Source organism: Scomber scombrus, chromosome 18 (genome assembly GCF_963691925.1).
Source record: "Scomber scombrus chromosome 18, fScoSco1.1, whole genome shotgun sequence".
In the NCBI taxonomy this organism is placed as follows: Eukaryota; Metazoa; Chordata; class Actinopteri; order Scombriformes; family Scombridae; genus Scomber; species Scomber scombrus.
Genome location: NC_084987.1, coordinates 14,685,856 through 14,701,626, shown reverse-complemented (window position 1 = coordinate 14,701,626; position 15,771 = coordinate 14,685,856). Strand labels below are relative to the sequence as shown.

General features: G+C 38.6%; 2 protein-coding genes across 2 annotated transcripts; one reads left to right on the top strand and one right to left on the bottom strand.

Moving 5' to 3' along the window:
* Positions 1–1,053: 1,053 nt before the first annotated feature.
* On the bottom strand, positions 1,054–8,744 carry cdr2a (cerebellar degeneration-related protein 2a). Its single transcript, XM_062438944.1, has 7 exons — positions 8,568–8,744; positions 6,675–6,787; positions 4,996–5,144; positions 4,635–4,811; positions 3,469–3,768; positions 3,013–3,295; positions 1,054–2,900 (listed from the first exon to the last, which is right to left on the bottom strand). The coding sequence occupies exons 1-7, from the start codon at positions 8,644–8,646 to the stop codon at positions 2,607–2,609; spliced, it is 1,395 nt and encodes a 464-aa protein (XP_062294928.1). The 5' UTR covers positions 8,647–8,744; the 3' UTR covers positions 1,054–2,606.
* A 377-nt stretch (positions 8,745–9,121) lies between these two features.
* Positions 9,122–15,655, top strand: mfsd13al (major facilitator superfamily domain containing 13a-like). The gene is made up of 7 exons (XM_062439265.1): positions 9,122–9,615; positions 10,002–10,316; positions 10,404–10,820; positions 11,247–11,401; positions 11,492–11,575; positions 11,894–12,037; positions 12,937–15,655. The coding sequence occupies exons 1-7, from the start codon at positions 9,406–9,408 to the stop codon at positions 13,076–13,078; spliced, it is 1,467 nt and encodes a 488-aa protein (XP_062295249.1). The 5' UTR covers positions 9,122–9,405; the 3' UTR covers positions 13,079–15,655.
* The last annotated feature ends 116 nt before the right edge of the window (positions 15,656–15,771 follow it).

The following is a 15,771-nucleotide window of genomic DNA, read 5'->3' as shown; positions in this document are numbered from 1 at the left end:
AGCTGTACACCACATTTATTTGACAGCTTTAGTGACTTTAGAGATGAAGATTTTACATGATATATTTTTAATATTCTAAAGTATGCACTTCATATATAAGGTGCTATATAAAGCGTCAACTTATAATATTTAATATCTTATCGCTGCATATCTTTCAATTAAAATATTGAATCAGCTTCAGTCTGTGATTCTGTAACTGATTTTGTATTTTTATTTCTGTATCATTTTTCTCTCAGTATAATAAGTGAGAACATTTTGAGTGTGTACAGACAGTCATAGTTGGCTTGAACACGTAGCTGGCTGGCAGACCTCCAGGAGAAGCCAGTGAGTGAGAGAGAGGAATGTGTGGAGGATTTTTTTTCCGAGTTGGAGTGAATTAGACACACACTGCATTTGTGACGGTGGCATTACGCTCAACACCTCTCCCATTGAATATCTGAATATTTATCCTCATTTGTGATGTGGTGTGACAGGAATTTCTACTAAAACGCAACCTCTGTACTCAGCTCTGTAACTTACTGACAGATGACTGGCAGACAGAGCCACACACAACTTTTTTCTACTATCTATCCTAGGCAGCAGACCCTTATAAACCTCTCCTGGTTGCTTTGCTGATGCCTTTGTAAGATTTCTACATGTATGCTCTTGCCAAGACCTGCGCAGTTAGGGAACTGAGGTATGTAATCCCCTTGTTTGGAGGTTTAATGGATTTGAGGCAGGTTAAAAGTAGGGTGGGGAAATTCTCGTTATGTAAAGGCTATTTATGAAAGGAGACAAAGCCCCATTAATTGCCTGCTGGGCCACAGAGTACAGAGGGAGTACAACGAGGAGACCTGAAGGTGCTGTAGGAGAGAATATGCTACACTGCTGTTGTGTGTTTTGATTTGATGGTTATCTCTGTGCTCAGAAACGATGTACTTATTGCAAAAATTCAGCTTTTAAATGCATGCAAATGTTGCAAAGATGTTGCCAGTGTTGGTTTTTCCTAGACACATGGACAGAGAAAATACTAAACAGACCTTTGCATCAAAGCTTTTACTTTAGTTAGTTTCAAGCAAAAACATGTTAGTCTTCATGGAGGACACCTATGATCATACAGCAATGACCTCTGCAGCAGCACAAGATTGACAGCTTGAGAGCAGCAGCAACAAATTGCTTAAATGCCCATGTTAGATTTCAGAACATTGTCCAACAAGCATAGTTTTTTTTTTCTGATAGGCATCACATGACATGGAAAATGAAAGTAAAAAGATAACATGACAACAAAGGAAGCCTGAATCAAAAGGTAAGAACTGTTTCACTGTGAATGGGGTCAGCAGTATGAAACTTATCTGGTTGGAAGTTGAGGTTTTGATGTTTCCTGTTTATAACTGAGAGTTCATAAATAATGTATCTTCATAACTGCTTTAATTTAGATTGAAAAGATTAGAAGAAAAAACTGCGATTGTCTAGAGTCTCTCTCTCGCTAACCCAATTAACACACATTACGACGAATTGATTCAAAAAAAGGACATTGTGCAGAGGAAACTGTTTATAATTTGGGGGAACATTTATTTTGTGTTCCTCGTTTGCCTCTGTGATCCTGTTTTCAATCAGCTGACCAAATATTTAGACCTACAGAAAAACCACCTCAGTGTACATTTAATTTCACTTCCAGTCACTCTCAACTGACCAATCCGCTGTATTTAGCAATAAAGAAAATAAATAAAATGTAATCTTCTATAAACTTCTGTCAAAAATAAATAAAACAGAAACTGTAATTCAGTCATAAAAAGTGCAGAGAGCTGTTGTGTGTCTTACTGATGTAGAGACACTCATTAAGAGCTGTACAGAGTTGAAAAAAAAATCAAAACTGTTTTCCAGTTTTTTTCCAGTGTCCACTGATTTTCTCTGGTGGCGTGCCAATGACCCTAATCGCTGAGCCAACTATTGTCAATTTACAAAAAACACCAAACATTAGCTGTTAAGCTAATTATCACAATCGCCTGAGTCTAGTAATTTCATAGCTACAGTTTTTCATCCTATTACGACATTCCAACATTTCTGTTTGCATAAGTCACACGTAACAGCTTCATCTCCAACTTATTTCAACGCACTAACAATATTCAATGTGTCTTTCTTGTTCAAGCACCAGATGATCAAGTGGTCACATGATATACATTATATAAACACTGCTTACTGTTGTAAATTGACACAATACTTACAGATTTGGCAGTCAAGCTACACATCCAAATATACTTCACATCTAGCTATGAATACCTGCTTAAACAATACCTGCTAATTATTAGTGTCATTGTACCAAAAAGCAGTTTCTGTATAATCTAGCTGTTGTTTGGAATGTATTCTTACTTCAGATTACACAACAGACTTTTAAAGCAAGTTTTATAAAATATACTTTATGATAAGGATGGAATAAAAGGAACAGTGCAGGCTGACAAAAACATGGGTGCGTCAAGATGACAGTACATAAGGGGACTGAAGAATGTGTAAGATGCACAAGGATTGAATGTGCTTATTGCATCTGCTCCCCCTAGATATTGTTTTGCCTTTTTCAAAAACGTTCACAAGACCCAAACACGTTCATCCCAGGACGATGAATAATACAATCATTGGGCAGAGCCCTGAGAATCACTGTCCCTGACAGGACGCCTGTTGTCGCTGAGATCGTCTTTGGTCTTTTGGATGCAAGTGAAGATCTCCTTGAAGAGAACTTTGTACTCTGGCTGCTGACCAGGCTGCTGACCATCTTCCGAAACCACTGCCAGATCGGACAAAGTGGCTGAGCTGGACAGGCGGCGGCGCGTCCGGCTGTTTGCAACGGGAGTGCTTGAAGTCTGGACGCCTTTATGGCTGAGCCCGTCTGTTTGCTGGCACCGACGCAGAAGCTCATCATATTTCACCTACAAAACACACATATTGTAGGAAACTGCTTGCATTTTCTTTCAACTACTGTGTATCGCTATAAACGCTACATTAACAGTCAAGGATAACATTCTTTAATGAATACACCACCTGCAGTGCACTGTACTGTGCATCCACCTCATTGAGCAGGGAGATGCCCCTCTGTTTCACTGCCTCTGTTCGTCTTATGCACATCTGCTCGTGACCACGGCGAATCTCGTCTGTGTTCATTGCCCTCAAAAAGCTGTCACTGTTACATCTCTGCAGGATGTGCTTTCTCTGCTCCTCCTGCATCTCCATCTTCTCCTCCGTCTCAACCTGCTCCTGACTGGGTTTTTCTTCTGATGCAAAGAAAACAGTTTCAGGCAACAGCAGCTGGTATGGTCTTCTGGCACTGGAGGCGACAGAGGAAAAATAGTATATACACAGTATATGAAAAATTAGACATGTTAAACGACTGTAACAATGTGCTGTACATTAAATACTGTATCACCAACTAAAAGTATCAGTCATAAAAAAAGAACCAAATTCATGAAACCTTCGAAACACACATAAGTCAGGCCTAACCTTTTGGCACACTCTGCACGCCACAGAAGACGCAGCTGCTCCACTTCAGCCTCCAGCTCCTTCTGCCTGTCCCGGCAGCCCGCCAGCAGGTCCAGCCGCTGCTCGAGGCCTTGGTTCTCCTTGACTGTCAACTCAAACTCCCGCTCTGCAACCTCCCTGCGGCTGCGCTCCACAGCTATCTGATTCTGAAGAGTCTGGATGGAGTGCTGAAGAGTCTCGCGCTCCTCCTCCAGGTCTTGGCATCTGTCTTGGTCATAGAAAGAGCCCTGAGGTGACCAGAGTCCATCCACTTGCCGACTGCTGACCGGGACAAGTAAGCACAGGTCAAAAAATGTGTTAATGCATCACTTTCATCATTTTATCACACTGATATTGCAATACGTTGATAGTTGCAATTGAAAGGTACACATTTTGAGCTGACATCAAAATATTCAGCATAGTAATGACATTTTTTTATGTTAAAAAAGAAAAAATCATAATTCACACATTTACTGCTAATATTAAAAACCTAAATACAGTAAGAGTTTGTAAATGTGGCACAAAACACAGAATTCTAAAATTCAATAACTCATCAGCTCCCCATAAAGTGGACTTGGTACTAATTATTGTGCCTTTAGAGAGGCTGTTAGAGACGTACTGTGCCAGATTTTACAGTTGTTTAATTGATTTACAAACGACAGAGTTACACTACTCCATCAAATATGTGTCACGAATTGCAGCAAGCTAATGCAACAGTTGTGTGTATGGACGAGTACGCTGCTGACAATAGGGGAGGATTAACTTCCTCCTACTTTGGATTATGTCTAAAGGAGGCGGTCTAGTCTGGCTCTGGCTCTGGGTGACCTAAAGATATCCAGTCAGCCGACAGGGGGCTAAGACGCCAGTGTATCAGGGATAATTTAAGATCAGAGGGTAGACAGAAGCCTTCACTGTTGAGACAGTTTTATGTACCTTTCCCTTCTTTTCTATAATGTCATAACATACATGTTTTGGGTGACTTTTATTTCAGAAACTATCATAAAGCTGTAAACATGTCTGTGAAAATTCTCAAGGTAACTATCTCTCTACACAGTCTGCATTGCAATTTCCTCCCTGAAAAAAGTTCCTCTGTCACATCCTGTAATTGTGCAGCAGAAAGTGAGCGTTGTCACAAACATGTGCAATACCTCTCATGTTGTAAGTCATACAGCTCTTTGAGGCAGGACATGCTCTGTGCTCCGAGGCTTCGTCGCTGCTCTGCCTGCTCTTTTTTGCTTCGCTCCAGTTGCGCAGTCCTGAGCTCATCCACCTGAGTCTGTAGTTCCTCCATGTAGGTTTGAAGTCCTTCGATGGTCTCTGTTAGACTGTAAAGATGAGAAGGCACAATGTGGCATTGAGGTTCTGCAAGAAGTCTGTGCACTTAATCAAATATACTGTACTGACTGAATACTAACGTCTTACAATAAGACTTTATGACTCACCTCTTGGGTGAATAATTATGTAAAATATAATTTAAAAGGCAAATTCACTTATAACTGGTTGACTGACCTGTGGATCTTCTGGTGTGCCAGGCGGTTGTCCTGCACCAGTCTCTGGTTGCTTTGCTCCAGATCCCTGGTGACCGTGTCTAGCTGCTCATACACCTTGGCATGCTGGTCGTTCATCTGACGTAGCAGGTCCACCTGCTTGGTCATGTACTGGTGCACAAGAGAGGGAAATGATACAGATTTAGCTAAATTAAAGTCCTGCAGATTTGTAATGTGGCATCTTCAAAAAAATTACATGTATAGAGCCAAAATCTTCAGTTGATGAAATCGATTTGTTGACAAAAAATAGCCAAGAAGTACATCATTACAAACTGAATATTTCTAGTTGGTCAGACCAAACAAGACATCTCAAGTTGCCACATTGGGCTACGTTGGGCTACATGAGGATTTAAAATACTACATAGAAAAGAAAGAGCAGAGGTAGCATATCATGTTTCACACACTCATACATTTAGTTTTATGTCTAGGCTGATACATGTGGTTACCAAATAGATAAAGACCTCTTCAAAAGCAAAGAACTACCATTTAAGGGCCTGGAGAATGACTCTTAACTTTGTGGCAGCAAATGATAACATGAGTCTGTGAGTTGTATTTGCATTGCGAACAAGAACGTACTCAATGAGATGCTTCAGTGAGGGCCCACTTATCTTCTTTAGAATACTCTGGTTCCTATTCATTTTACGCTTACCACTTTTAAATTATTCAAGGTATCTGACATATGAAAAATTATTTTTATATATATAACTAAATTACTTTAAAATGCAACCATTTGTCTGGATCTGGATCTCTGTATTCAATGAGCTGCACAGCCCTGCACCGCAATGCTTTGGTCAGGTGCACACAGCTTTCAGACGGTCACTAGTGCAGTGTGTAAGCATGAGGGTCAGAGAGACGTACGGGGATTACCATATCAACCTCAATAAATCCTCAGGCCACTCGCCCTCACACTGCTGTAAGTAAATTAAGGTTCTTATCTTTGTTGACCTGCTGAAAGCCATGTACTTAAACTCAAGTAGATCAGCACTGTCTGCATATGTCTAAATTTAACATCTGGGATTGAAATATTAGGTCAAACTGTATTTATTTACAAGCTTTTCCCCACAACCTGAACATAAACCAAGAACTAAGAGTCTATTGTTAGAAAAGTAGACTTAACATATTTCTTCAGATCCAAGAGTTTCATCATCTATTGATTTATGGAACCGATGTTTGGTCAGAACATGTGAATTTCAGTTTTGTAGATTTAGTTAATTATCGGCAATCTGAGCAAACAAATAAAAACGTTAATTAATCCTAATTGTTACTTGAACAGTCTCCAAGTAAAAGGTGAAAGGTGGTGAATAAGTAGGTGAAAGTTGTCGTGTAATTAGGTAGATGAACATCCAGCCAAGAGGATGCTCTGTTCCAAAGGCTCACAAGGCCAGATAGATCAAGATCAGCTTTTACTTCATCCCATTAAAGTTAACAGAACTTCACAATGACGCCTCCCTTTCAGTGACAACATGGACTTTTCACAATGAAGCATCTCCCGTTGTAGAAGTAAAGACGCATGTTAAAGTAATAACTAAACTGCAGCCATTTGAGGCTAACATAAAAATGCATTTCGCAGGGCGAAAGTGTCTGGAACTTCCAGCTGGATCATCAAGAAGTTTGATTCATCCCTTGCTTCACATTTATCACCTCTATCTCCTGCAGCTGATCCTGGTTGGTGGAGTACATCTGCTGTAGCGCCTGCTCCAGCTCATGATTCCTGTCCAGGAGTGTTTTCCCAAGCTCCGCTGCCAAATGGAGGTCTGTCAAAACACAGAGAAACATGTAAACGAAAGATACAGGGACGCTTCAATGCCCAAACACAGGCAAGTGATAGAGTCGGATGTGATTAAATTGTATAAACATAGACTTGCAGTAGTTCAGCTCACGTGTACATGTTGTTGTCACACATTGTAAGTATCTGGCGCTGGTGAATCACAGAGGAATCTAAAGCATGCCTTGGGATCTCCTTGTGATCTTTTCCTCCATTAAATTCTCTTACATTCTGCATCTTGTCCAGCAGCTGTGTTGACTACATGTGGTGTTACACTTAAAGTAAGTAAAACTGTTTCAAGGAAGTATGCCCAGTGGTTTTTACTAAAGCTTTTGGAGTTAGTAGAGAAGAAGAGGATACTGCACAAACAGTTATCCACCGTAAAAATCTACTTGACAAACAGATGACCATTTTCAGTTTAACACAGCTCTGCCAAGGAATGACACAGGAAGTAATTCCTGCCTGTTGCCGGTTTCCTCCAGCTAGGACAGACTTCACTTTGAGACATTACCTATTACAGTCACTATCTTACTGATTGACTTGTTCTTATTCTAATCATTATCTATGAAAACGTACCTCTATGTGAGTATGTATTCAATGAACAGTTCATTGAGTATTTATATCTATCTATCTAAGCATGAATAAGCACCCTGCCATTAGAGCTACAGCTAACAGTTATTTTCATTATTGATTAACCTGTCAATTATTTTTAGCTGTTATATTAGTTATACAGTAGTTTTGAGTAGGGTGAGACTAATACTGGATTTTTGGGTCTGATGATGATATTAAGGAGTAAAAAAAAAATTCTGATTTCAATATATCGTCTTACAGAATATATATATAAACACACATTTTTTTTGCAATGATCCTTCAAATGTTGTTACCTTCTGACACATACGATGGAGTCATGATATTTTACAGTTAAATTTAAAGTTAAAGTTAGTTAAAAATGTCGATGATTGTTTCCAAAAGCTTAAGATGACATCTCAAATATCACAGCGCACAATCTTATTCAGTTCACTATCATTGAAGACTAAAGAAACAAGAAACTCCAAACGATTAATCATTTATCAAAACAGTTGGTGATTAATTTAATAGTTGACAACTAACTGATTAATATATTAATCATGCCAGCTCAACTTTCTGCACAGTTAATCATTATCTACTTTCCTTTCACTCCTAATGTGCAAATTTGTTCCACACATGATGTTTGTATTCCAAAGTTTTTGTTTTATAAAGAGGTTTTTGTTTATTATTCCTTGGTTTGTATTGTGCTTTGTTTCTTACCTACCTCATTTGTGATTTATGTGACTCGGCTGCTATAACACTGATGTTTATCCAGAGCATAAATAAAGTGCTCCATCTATCTGTCCATATCTCTCTCTACAAATATCAAACCCAACTTTGTGAGCAGCACAAACAGCAATAACAGCAAGTATCCCACAAAACAATTAACACAGGACTGAGTGAGGACAGCCTCAGGAAATCCCAGCTACATACACAGAGAGAGCTCACGGGATGTTTCAGCTTTTTAAAACCCATGACTGGTGTGATCCTATGTCCCAAGAGAAGACTATACAGGCTTCAATCTGTCTCATTTATTAGGGCTTGTGTCAAGTCAAGAAAACACTAATTGGAACTAATTGACAAGCAAGCAGAATACAGAAGTGTTTTTATTTATTATGAAGCGCGTACCACAGATGGTGACTCCAACATAAAGTTTGCCAGACAGAGTTTAGGGTGCGACCCCGCAGCCGTGCAGCTCTTACCGTGTTCAAGGTCCTGCGGGTCGTACCAAGGATCCCCATTCTTGTCAAACTCTTCCTCTAAAATCACGTCAGTCAGCATTTTGCAGCCGCGGAGCGAGAGTGGACTCCACCTGACAGCAAACCTGACACACAGGTGTTAGTAAAGCAGCCTGACGCTGTCTGCCGTCCACCACGGTGTGTAGGCAAATGTAAACTACATCCTCCCGGCGTTGAGTCTGTTGTCTACGGCAACGTGGCAAATCTCTTCATACATACTAACATCCGGTAGGTGGCACTTGTGGTGTGTTAGAAAATGGCTTTTAAAAATCTCACAGTGAAACAACTGCTCATTTTAACCCAATATTCAAGGTTACGTTTATTATTATACAAGTTAAGTTAAAAAAAAAAGTGTTTTAAATGTGTTCCTGTTTAACTTCCTGCTTTCATTTTAACAGGCGTTTGGTCGACCTATCACGAAGCAGCAAGTTGGACCAGAGAACTCTTCTAACCAATCAAATGTTTGCTTTTTACATTGAAGCACCGCCCCGATGGACAAGCACACACAGAAATCGAGTGTGACAGTGTTCCTGTTTTGAGTTTAGTTGGAATTTCTTCGTGTTAAGCATTTATTAAGTTGGTTTAGGTAACAACATGTCATGTGGACATTCAAGAGAAGGATTCACCTGCAGCAAATATTTTCATTGTCCCACTGTTGAGCGCTTTTCGCCTCTGAATTTTCAACAGTTTGGCTATTTTTGCTAGTACTTAACAGCAGCGGATCAATAGTGATCGCCATCAACAACATTTCCTCCAGAGATTTAAACCGACAGGTAAGAAGTTTACCTGAGCTGCTGCTGCCATGGTGGTGGAGGAGAAACCTGCTTCAGGTGGGCGCACCAAAATGAATGTAGTGCGACATTTGGTCAACTTTGGCATCAATCCTGCAGCACTGGCTTATGCCATGACTACTCTGGGATCTTGCATGATAAACAATATATTCAGCTTCTACTATGTCAAACTCTTTCTCAATAAGTACAAGATATCAGAGGGAGCATTTCACCAATCACAAGTGAGTATAATAGCTTCATGTATGGCTTTTCTTTGTAGGCAAATCAGTATCTGTGAAATACACTGTTGTAGTCAAGAGTAATATTGAATTTTTAAAATAAATTAGCTGTTTTCCCTAGAAATAGGGCTGCAACTTCTGATTAAATATATATACCTGATTCTGATCCTGCTGTTGCTTTCCCCCCTAAATAGTTAAAAATGGCCATTACAATTTCCCACATTCAGAGGTGGCTCCTTTCATCTGAACACCTTTTTGAAAACCACAAGATACTCAATTTACAACCATGTAAATTCTCAAATTTTGACACTTGACTAATTAATTAATAATTTCAGCACTATTTAAAATATTGTTTTTAATAAATAATGCAATGAATTCCCTCTCCACAGGTGGTGTACATGGTGTGGAATGCAATCAACGACCCTCTTTTTGGCTACCTGCAAGACAACTCCAAAGTGCGCTGTTGCTCTCAGCGGCGTCTCTCCATTCTGTATGGTGCTCCCCTCTACTCACTGGCTTTTCTTATAGCCTGGTTCCCATGGCGGTCCTACACCCCTGGCGACTGGATGAGCGGCTTACACTTGATGGTGGCGCTGTGCGCTTTTGATGGCATGCTCACTTTTGTGCTGCTGGCCCAATGTGCCTTGTTTGCAGAGATCTCCAGCCACCATCAGAGCCGGTTAAGACTTGTAAAGTACAGCCAGGTAAGGCCTTCATCTTTCTTCTGTATGCCCCAAAGCCAACAGACTGTCGGTCTGTTTTTCTCATTTCGCCTCCCTTTAATTTCCCAGGTGGCTTCTCTCATCGGCTCCTCCAGCGTGCTTTTCTGTGGTGTGATGTCAAAAAACATGGCAGACTTTATGGCCTTCCAAGGCTTCACAGTGATCATCGCTATCCTGAGCTGTGTCTGCATGCTCTACACGGGCCTCCACAGTGAGAGCCGCTTTGATAATAAAGGATCTGAGTCAGATACACCGGAGTCTGTTGATCAGTCAGAATTTTCCTTCTCCATGTTAAGAAAGTTGATGCGGCAAATCATCACCAACAGGGACTTTAGGCAATTTGTGATCATGAACTTCTTTCAGGTTTTCATTTTGGCTTTCTTTAATAATTTTACCATGATATTTTCGGAGCACCTGATTCCCCCAGATGTGCTTCCATCACTGGCCAAGAGCGTCATGTACGGCGCGGGTTTCATCTGCCCACAGGTATAACTCCCCACTGGCTTATGTTTTTTTCCCAAAATACACGGGTGCATTATGAGCTAACAAACCTTTGAAATAGCTTTTTCATGTCTTGTTACATCATTATTTATTGATATTTTTACAAACATTTTTACAACACTTTCCAAATGGTCATTTTTTGTTGTCAATACAGAAGAACACCAGCTTCATTGTTCAATTAATTGTTAAAACTGCTCTCTTATTGGTGCAGTGAAGCATTTTGGAAACTCTGACATCCTAGACCTGACAGTTGAATGATAATTTATACAACCCCATTGTTTGCCTATTGCTTATCACAAACTCAGGTGCTCTGACATCTGACAGAGGCACCTGAATGCACCAACAAGGAAATGCTTGATATGCCGCTGTACAATATGCCACTGTTATTTTAATTCTTTGTGTCCATCCCAGCTGTTAGTTTTGAGCTGTGGGAAACTGCTCCATGGTATTGGATACTACAGAATCATCCTCTTCACCTTCTACATGGAGGCTGGAATGGCAACCATCATGCTATCACTTGGTCCTCAGCACTACTATATCCTGGCGTTTTTCCTCACTGTTAACATGTAAGAGGTTTAATGACTTTTAACAATAATTTATAAATAATTGCTGCACTTACATTGAACTAAAGCTGCACTCTCTCATCATCTTTGCAGGGTCATAATTCAAGCAGCCTTCAGTCTTTTCAGCTTGCCTTTGGCTGATATCATTGACACAGACCTGCAAAAGTACAAACGCAGGTAAACAAAAGTCTACAGTGAGGCCGTTCTTATGCACAGCTAACATGCTTCCCTTACACACAGGTAAAATAAACAGTGCTTCTCTATCTGATGTGTTTGCGCTTTCATGCAGCAATCTTTTTAAACCTTTTGGGTTTTTATAATATTATTTAAAAAATGAAAAACTGGCAATACCACACTTTTGTAACTAGTACCAAATGTACATACTCATCTAATGAAACCAATTTTTAAAATTATTTTTTAATTTATAAAAAAATAAATTCATGTTATTTGGCAATATATTTTATCACAATTGTCCTCTGTCTTTCCCAATTGTAGCTCTCCTCTCTCCTCTATGGTGTTTGGGACGAATGCTCTGTTCACCAAGCCGGCTCAGTCTCTGGCCCCGATGATAGTGCTTAATATCCTCAACCAGTTTGGATATGAACAGCTGAAGGATGCTGGAAGGGATTCAAATTCAAGGTACAGACAGTTTCTTTCTTCTTTAATTAAAGGTCAAAACAAAAAACATGAACTGAACCAAATAAGTTTAAGTGAATCTGACAATGGGAAAACACATATGGACTTACTGTTGTAGCTGGGAACCTTTAGGACACATTTCCTTATTCATATCATATTCAGTTATTTTAAAATTAAGAAAAACAATATCAACTAATATTTGTGTTTTTGTTCCTCTTGATTTGAAAAATAAATCCCACAAACCTTATTATAAGGGGTCCAGGTGTTGATGGTGACACCTTGAACTGAATCTTTAACCTGTTAACTTTAAATAAGTTATACTTTATATAAATCCAAACAGTTTTCCAAAGCAAGCCAATATTCAGTTGCTCAACTGCATAACCATGCAAAAATAACATCGCTTTAATCAATATACTATTAGGTGACTGTGATGGATTGATGGAAAGTTTAAGGTTTACACCACTTGTCGCTGATAGGGAAAAAAACAGGGTCCTTGTAAAATAATTTCTTATTTTAAAATGTTTTTTAGCCTCTGTAGTAGGTGTTTTATTATTATTATTAATGTTATTATTAATGTTGTTATTGTTGTTGTTGTTGTTGTTGTTGTTGGTGGTGGTGGTATTATTATGATTTCTCAGACAATATATTTAAATTAGCATTTGGACTGACTTAGAACTAACAAAATGTACTTTACTTTAAAAAAGAACATACATTCATCTCACTTTTAAACAATTTGCTTAATATACAGTTTTAGAAGTCCATTGTTTTCAGTTCTGCCTTTCAACACCTCCATTGACAGATAACAGACACGTGCTTTTACTTTTGAAATAATCAGCAGTGTCCAGCAAGTCAAAGACAGATGTACTTGTAAATAAATAATTGTGTATATAACTTCTTTCCAGTGCCTTGGAGAGCCTCCACAGTGTCATGTTCTATTTGGTGTGTTTGGTGCCTATGTGTGTCGCTGCTGCACAAGTCGTGGCTTGGAGGCAGTTTTCCATATGCAGCAGTCACACAGTTGACACAAAGTATATAGATGGCTAGCTTCACTATTTTCAGCAACCAGCACACAGAGGAAGCTGGTTGGTATTTCTCAAGTTAAGGATTGGTGAAAGTGAGAGGTTATGTTAATGTTTTTTGTAATTTTGAAAGCAATGTGTAAATTACTGTATATATGAGATAATCCAGGGTTATATTGATGTTGTAAATTATATTGGTGTGCTGACGTTCATTTAAATGTTGGATGAGGAGCATTACATCCTGAATGATCATTTGTTTGATTTAAAACTTGCATATCACACATACTTTTTTTTAGATTTCTTCAAATAATTTCTAATCTTGAAAGTGCACTGATGAGCATGTAACTACTCCTTTACTTAATGTAACTGCCTCATCCTTTTGGCCCACTGGAAAGCTGGACCAAATCTTAAAGTTTTTTCAGTGGTGTTAAATCTCAGACACTTTGTCCAGTTCAATTAGTCAAAATTATAGCATGAATTCCTGAAATAGAAGTTTTGGCAGTAACATCCAAATACAGAAGCGAAACACAAGTAACAGGAAATGATCTCATATTAGAAATCTCATGTTTACAAGCTGTGAATATGGTGTGATGTGCCCAAGGTTTGTTAAATGGCACGTGTTGGTTAACAATACAAAGTAAATATTTTTGCATTTCAGCTTTTTAGTAAATAACAGATTCACTTATTCCTACCTGAAGAAACAGGTGCAAAATGTCACAAACATGACAGCTAGCCTGATGAGCTCCAGCTAGGCTCCAGAGTAATTTGACAGACATTATATATTATTATACAGACATACATATTAGTCTAAATCATAACTGGAGCTTGAATAATATTAGTGCTTTAAGGACCAGTGTGTAGGATTTAGTGGCATCTAGTGGTTAGGTTGCATATTGCAACCAACTGAATACCCCTCATCCTCACTCTCAACCTTTTCTGTCAAGCGTGTAGGACAGGCATGACCAAACTATTCCATAAAGGGCTGTGTGCCTGCAGGTTTCCGTTCCAACCAATCAACAGTACACGATTCAACCAATCAAATGTCTAAAGACATCAGTTCATCAGTTGATTAAATGAGTCAACCCCGGTGTGCTCCTGCTTGGTTGAAATTAAAATTTACAGCCACATGGCCCTTTATGGAATAATTTGGACACCTCTGGTGTAGGAGAACCTATCGTGGCCACAACACTTGTGAAAAACTCGAAAGGCCCTCTAGAGCCAGTGTTTAGTTTGTTCATTCTGGGCTACTGTAGAAGCATGGTGGTGCAACATAGTAGCCTCTGTGGAAGAGGACTCACTCCCTATAAAGATATAAAGAGCTCATTCTAAGGTAACAGAAACTGCACTACAATCCCTATTTTCAGGTGATGATACACCAATTAAAACATGCTTGTGAATATTACATTCAATTTATGTTAATATTTCAGCCAATACATGCCACTAAATCTTACACACTGGTCTTTAATATGTTTTAAATCAAACTCAATCAAAAACATTTAACAGGGTTTACAGTAGAAAGCCATGAGGGAGATTAATGAAAAGGGAATAATTCACAATAACTGAACTGATTTGAAAAAAGATTTTTCAAATACAGTTGAGTCAGCCAAAGTTCAAATCATACATGTATTTATTAAAAATGCACATACACTCATAAACATCCACTTTAACATTATAAGTAATGTAAAAGTAAATTCTAATCTTAACTTACTGGGAACAAAAAATATGTGGAAGTTATTCTACAGAATGTAACTGCCTCAAACATGTCAAGTTTACTCTTTTCTTTACAGAGTGCCTTACTGTAAGTTTTGTAAAGGTTGATGATTTTCTGAGCAAAAGCAACTCTAAGACCAAGAAGACACCTCATGTCTTAATTTAATTTGAGTTGTATTATGTGCTGTATGATATGTATTGTCACCTGTAATGTGGCGTTTTTGTCATTACACCATTTATAATGATCAACTCTCTTACGGTGAAATTATATTTAAATATAAATCTTTGAGTTCGGTTCAGATTGTTGTTAATTAAAAATGTTTCTACACATCTGTGTTATGAGTATGATTCCAGTTTTACACCTTGTAAAACACCTTGTGTCAATAGATAATCGTTATTCTAATACATGTATGTTAATGGAGTTTTCCTAATATATCAAACTGTTTCACATAACAGAAATTAATTTTTACAGCTGTCCCACACGCTTCATTTCAAAACAAGTGGGTGAAGACAAGATGGAAAATACAGTGAGGGACGAAACTAGATGCTGTAAAATTGTACACATTTATGTTGAATTTTCTCCAATTCCAAAATTGAGCAAGGTTTCCTGAGGATATAAACATTCTTGTTGAGCCAAGAGTAGTACAGTATGCTTTAGCTATCCAGGTTTGAGGAGTGCCATCACGTTTTCCAGCTAGCATTTATGTGATGGTGGTGCAGTTGTTTTGCATTTGAGGGGAGTCAGTTTTATTTCTAGAGAGACCCTTTACACAGGTCATACCTTTTCTAACCCAAAGTTGGAATAATAATTAGATAATGGTGATATATTACCAAATTCTGCCACAAAATCATGAATTTCAAACATTTTAGGAAAACATTGACCTGGTTTTGAACAGGTACTTATTACCATACACAGATTGTAGATTGGACTGCAAATGCTATAAGAGAGAGCTGCCTATTTAATGCTGGTAATACTAATATTGAAACCTAAAAACTAAAGAGAGAAAA